General features: G+C 44.7%; 1 protein-coding gene across 1 annotated transcript in view; it reads left to right on the top strand.

Annotated features, from left to right (window-relative positions):
• The first annotated feature begins 3,094 nt into the window (after positions 1 to 3,094).
• htr4 (5-hydroxytryptamine receptor 4) overlaps positions 3,095 to 6,000 on the top strand; it is a 212,358-nt gene continuing 209,452 nt past the window's right edge. Inside the window, exons 1-2 of the mRNA XM_070877655.1 lie at positions 3,095 to 3,363; positions 4,077 to 4,223. Of these exons, the coding sequence (XP_070733756.1) occupies positions 3,095 to 3,363; positions 4,077 to 4,223 (416 nt within the window). The remainder of the gene's footprint in view (positions 3,364 to 4,076; positions 4,224 to 6,000) is intronic.

Raw genomic sequence — 6,000 nt, 5'->3', positions numbered from 1 at the left:
AGGAAGTGGCGAGTTATGTCGCCGAGCTAAGACGCCTTGCAGGACATTGCGAATTTGAAGGACATTTGGAGCATGCGCTCAGAGACTTTTTCATACTTGGCATTGGCCTCGAAACCATACTTCGCAAACTTCTGACTGTAGAGACCCCAACCTTGAGTAAGGCCATAGCGATAGCCCAGGTGTTCATTGCCACCAGTGACAATACTAAGCAAATCTCTCAGCACATAAATGCAGCTCAAGTACTGTGAACAAAGTGGTGTTGTTTTCAAATTGTAATGTACAGGGCAGGTCACACATACCTGCAGCTGCACGTCCGCAGATGTCTGAGTCAAGGGTGATAAATGCAAGGCCATTAACACCTTGTTGGTGCCATGGGGGTGATCATCATTTCCATTCATGCCGATTCAAAGGGTACATTTGCAAAGGCTGTGGAACAATGGGACACCTCCAACGAGTGTGCAGACAAGTTACAAATCCTGTTAAACCTGCAAACCATGTTGCAGAGGAGGACAGATCCACGGAGGATCACGACGAACCAAGCCTCAGACCGAGGAGGCAGCGGTACATGGGGTGCACACATTCACCACGAATTGTCCCCTGATAATGCTGAATGTTGAACTAAATGGACTCCCTAGCTGGAAACGGGTGCCAGTCCATCATGGGAAAAAGACTTTCGAAAGATTGTGGTGCAACAAGGCCTCAAGGCCAGTCTTAACTCCAGTTTGCACGAAACTAAGAACTTACACAAAAGAACTGATGCCTGTAATCGGCAGTGCTACCGTAAAGGTCTCCTATGATGGAGCGGTGCACAAGCTACCACTCTGGGTGGTACCGGGCTGGGAAAGATACGCTGGAACTGGGATGACGTCCGAGCGCTATTGCCCGCTGACGACACTTCGTGTGCCCAGGTCTTAAACAAATTTCCTTCGCTGTTCGAACCGGGCATCAGGAAATTCCAAGGAGCAAAAGTGCAGATCCACCTAATTTCGGGGGCGCGACCCATCCATCACAAGACGAGAGCAATACCATACATGATGAGAGAGAGGGTAGAGATCGAGCTAGACCAGCTGTAAAGAGAGTGCATCAGTTCACCGATCGAGTTCAATGAGTGGGCCAGTCCCATCATCGCAGTCCTCAAGGGAGAAGGCACTGTCAGAATCTGTGGCGATTACAAAGTAACTATCAATCATTTCTCCCTGCAGGACCAATACTCACTACCAAAAGCCGACGACCTCTTTGCAATGCTGGCGGGAGGAAAGACGTTCACGAAGCTGGATCTGACTTCAGCCCATATGACGCAGGAACTGGAGGAATCATCAAAGGCCCTCACCTGCATCAACATGCACAAAGATCTCTTCATTTATAATAGACGCCCGTTTGGAATCCGATCAGCGGTGGCAATATTCCAGAGAAACATGGAAAGCTTACTGAAGTTGGTCCCCCACACTGTGGTCTTCCAGGACGACATCTTGGTCACAGGTCGGAACACAGTTGAGCACCGGCAGAATCTGGAGGAGGTTCTTATTCGATTCAACTGCGTGGGGCTCAGGTTAAAACGCTCGAAGTGCGTTTTCCTGGTGCCTGAAGTGGAGTTCTTGGGAAGGAGGATTGCGGCGGACAACATCAGGCCCACCAACGCGAAGACGGAGGCAATTGACACGCTCCGAGGCCACAGAACGTGATGGAGCTGCGATCGTTTCTGGGACTCCTGAACTACTTTGGTAACTTCTTACCGGGTCTCAGCACACTGTTAGAACCACTGCCTGCCTTACTACGAAAAGGGGATGAATGGGTTTGGGGCAAAAGCCAAGAAAATGTCTTTGTAAAAGCAAGAAAATTGTTATGCTCAAACAAATTGCTTGTGTTGTATGATCCATATAAGCGTTTGGTATGAGCATGTGATGCGTTGTCATATGGCGTCGGGTGTGTATTGCAACAAGCTAATGATGTCGAGAAACTGCAACCGGTTGCTTATGCATCCAAGAGTCTGTCTAAGGCTGAGAGAGCTGACAGCATGATTGAGAAAGAAGCGTTAGCGTGTGTCTATGTGGTAAATAAAATGCATCAATACCTGTTTGGGCTAAAATTCGAATTGGAAACGGACCATAAGTCACTTATATCCCTGTTTTCCGAGAGTAAATGGATAAATACCAATGCATCGGCCCACATCCAGAGATGGGCGCTCATGTTGTCCGCATACAACTACGCCATCCGCCACGGGCCAGGCACAGAAAACTGTGACGATGCTCTCAGTAGGCTGCCATTGCCCACCACGGGGGTGGAAATGGCGCAGCCCGCAAATCTAGCCATGGTTATGGAAGCATTTGAGAGTGAGCAATCACCCGTCACTGCCCGGCAGATCAAAACCTGGACAAGTCAGGACCCCTTATTATCTCTAGTCAAAAGTTGTGTGCTTCACGGGAGCTGGTCCAGTGTCCCAGTGGAAATGCAGGAAGAGATAAAGACGTTTCAGTGTTGCAAAGATGAAATGTCTATACAGGTAGACTGCCTTCTGTGGGGCAATCGAGTAGTGGTCCCCAAGAAGGGCAAAGACACCTTCATCAATGACCTCCACAGTACCCACCCAGGCATCGCAATGATGAAAGCGATAGCCAGATCCCACGTGTGTTGGCCCGGTATCGATGCGGACTTAGAGTCCTGCATTCACAGATGTAACACATGCTCGCAGTTAAGCAATGTACCCAGGGAGGCGCCGCTAAGTTTATGGTCTTGGCCCTCCAAACCCTAGTCTAGGGTACACGTCGACTATTCAGGCCCGTTCTTGGGTTATATGTTCCTTGTGGTTGTAGATGCGTACTTCAAGTGGATTGAATGTGAGATAATGTCGGTTAGCTGTCCGCTGCCACCACTGAAAGCCTGCGGGCCATGTTTGCCACACATGGCTTACCCGATGTCCTGGTGAGCGACAACGGGCCATGTTTTACCAGTGCTAAGTTCAAAGAATTCATGACCCGTAACGGGATCAAACATGTCACATCTACCCCTCCCCCTTCCCCTCCTGACTCCAAGCCGCCTGGCCGAGGAGCTCCTCAGGCGCTGCTTCATTGGCGGGGGGGGGGCGGTGTGGGGGATGATGGCAGAACAACTGCTTGGACGGATACAGGAGAGGACGGTCCCGAGGTGGGAATGTGCTCCGAGCCAGAAGCAAGATGTTGCTGCTGGCTCTCATGTGTCGGTGGCAATAGGGGTGCGACACCTTGGGGTGCAGTGCTGCGCTCCAGGACCACTGGGTGCCCTCTGCCACCAGTGTTTCTGGCTAACAGCTGCAGGGCCTCCTCCATCTCTTCCATGTTATATATTTGTTGGACAAAACCTTGCTGTGAACTATGTTCTTGGTGTTTCGTAAGCTTTTTGCTGCTGGTGAATCTCCTTGTGCCTCCCACAACAGCCAAACAAGCACACACCACACCCACACACGCTTTCAGTCCCTCTCTGCTCCCTCTCTCTGTCTCCTCTTCTGCACATGTAATGATGACCCCTGATCTCCTGAATTGCAGGAAACGAGCGTTGCCATGCCATTGCTAAGGACGGCGACACTTTACGGCAGAAAGTTAGAGAGATTTAATGCTAACGCCCATTTCAGATCGTTCGTGGTAACGCCAAATTTTTTTAAATGGAGACTAGGTGCTTTGAAAATGGGTGACAAGCTAGCGATCTGAAAACCCATTTTTATTGCCCACACCGGAAATAACGTCCATTTTTGGGCAATCTGCACAGAAGTGTAAAATCTAGCCCCTTATCTTGCTGCGTCTGGCAAAGCCAACCTTTGCAAACTATGTGCTCCTCATGCACGCTGCAACCCTATTTTGCCCTAAGACTGGATATTTAATGAGTCAGATTATTTAGTCCATTTTATACAATTGTTAATTGTGTTTCAATGAATTGTTAATTCTATTGATTTCATAATAAACGTGTTGCTAGTCCACTTCCCTTACATCCTGACAGTCATCACTTGTTACCTAACTCTATAGCATTTATTTTTATATTTCATGATATATTATGATCAAAGCTTTGTATTTAAAGTCAATTAAATCTGATTTCTGTTTTGCTTTTAGTACAAGTGACGGTGAGCCACATGAAGTTCCTAGTTTCTCTATGGTTCAGAAAACAGTTCTCATCACATTTCTTTCAGCTATTATGATAATGACTATTTTGGGCAATCTATTGGTTATGCTAGCTGTATTCAAGGACAGACAGCTACGGTGAGTGGTTTTATAGTAAAATAATGTGAATCTAAGCTGAAATCTGAAAATGGAAGCCATTTTGGTCTTTGTTGCACTTTACAAGGTATCAGAATGACTATACTACACGCTATGCTATATACTTCATGTTGATTTACATAAAAATGTGTACTGAAGCATTAACAATATGTGTTAAAGAATCGTCAAGCTGCGCTTGAAAACTATGTGTCTCTGGTGTGCATCCGGAGGGCAAGAAACCTCTACAGGCTGTGGGAATTATCCATTTGGAAAAAGTCCTGAATTGGTTATCTTTTTCCAATGGGAGATTTCAGCCAATCAAAAAAATACTTTCTGAAAAACAAATTTGGAATGGAAATTCCTGGGGCCACACTCCGCTGGGAAGTGGAAATCCTACCTGCCTGCCCTTGCCCAAAGCTGGAGATCTTATCCCAAATTCAGGGGACAAAGTCATTTGCACAGCTGGAGCCTGCAAGGATACATCAGAGCTGGCCTACCCGACCCAAGCCTATATTAGATTTATTTTCTCAATACCACCGAAGAAATGTGAAAAGGCCTAATTTTCAGATTAAGCCTTGAATGTATTTCTAACCCAAATGATGAAGAAATGTGTATACATTCTTTATGGGGGGGAATGGGTCCCAAGTATGTAAAAGAGACACCAGGCATGACAATGCCTAAGTGAATGAGTCAGCAGTATTCTGGCAGAAGAAATAGCACAATTTGAAGAAAAATACAAACATAAGACTTGAAAATAACTGCAGAACATAAATGGACCTGAAGCAAAGTACTGGTTGTTAGAAATATATGCAAAATTGCCATACTAATGCAGAGAAATGTTAGTCAGGAAGTAGCTTTGCAAAAAAACACTACTGGATAGGATTTAGCAAGTAAGGCAGCAAATGAGAATGCAGGTTATAAAAATCACATTGCATATACTGTACTACAATTAGAGAGAAAATGTACTGCAAAAAAGAATTAGGCAAAATCATCTTATTAAAAAAAATACTATTGCATGTTAATCCATTGTGAAGGAATAGGAGTCCCATAGCAATGCTAAATCAGGTGAATATTCCATTCAACACATATTACACTTTACTTACAATCTATTTTTATCACATAAATCATTGACCAGAGGAAAATATACTATAGTTTAGTATTAAGTATGCAGACAATCTGAAAATATAATTAAACTTTTTTAAATGTCCGTGTGATCATATAATCAGTATTATTCAGTGATAAATGCTATCGTCAGATAATTATTGAACTTCACGTCTCACGCATGATTAATATATTTTATTGCTTTGTACGATAATTTATAAATAAGTTGATATATTTACTGTGTTCCTTCAACCCCCAGTATAAACCTGCTGTGATAGTTTTCAACTGTTTCCCTTATGTTATAAAGAAACGCAAGCCATCTGTAAGCTGCTGAGAAGCCTTATGAGTCATCTGATAGGGAAATCAAATGTTTTTCTTCTATGGGAACAGTATGTTTCCCATAACACTGTCAGCCACACTGATAAGAATAGAGGTGCATTTTTTTGGCTAGTTAAGGGTAATCTAGCCCATTAATTGATGTTGCAGAAATTATCTCCATGATTGGGAAAATCTGCAGTGAACCAACGGTTTCGCTCCTGATTGGTACCAGAAGAGAGTAGAAGATGAAAGAGATGAAAATTGGGAAAGGGAGAAAACTATTAGGTGGAGCATCCTGAGAGCAGATATTTCATCCAGGGCTGCTCTGTGATAGCATGACATTCCATTGCAAATACTTCAT

Source organism: Pristiophorus japonicus, chromosome 4 (genome assembly GCF_044704955.1).
Source record: "Pristiophorus japonicus isolate sPriJap1 chromosome 4, sPriJap1.hap1, whole genome shotgun sequence".
NCBI lineage: Eukaryota > Metazoa > Chordata > Chondrichthyes > Pristiophoridae > Pristiophorus > Pristiophorus japonicus.
The sequence above is the reverse complement of the archived record's forward strand: the minus strand, read 5'-3'. Positions and strand labels throughout refer to the sequence as shown.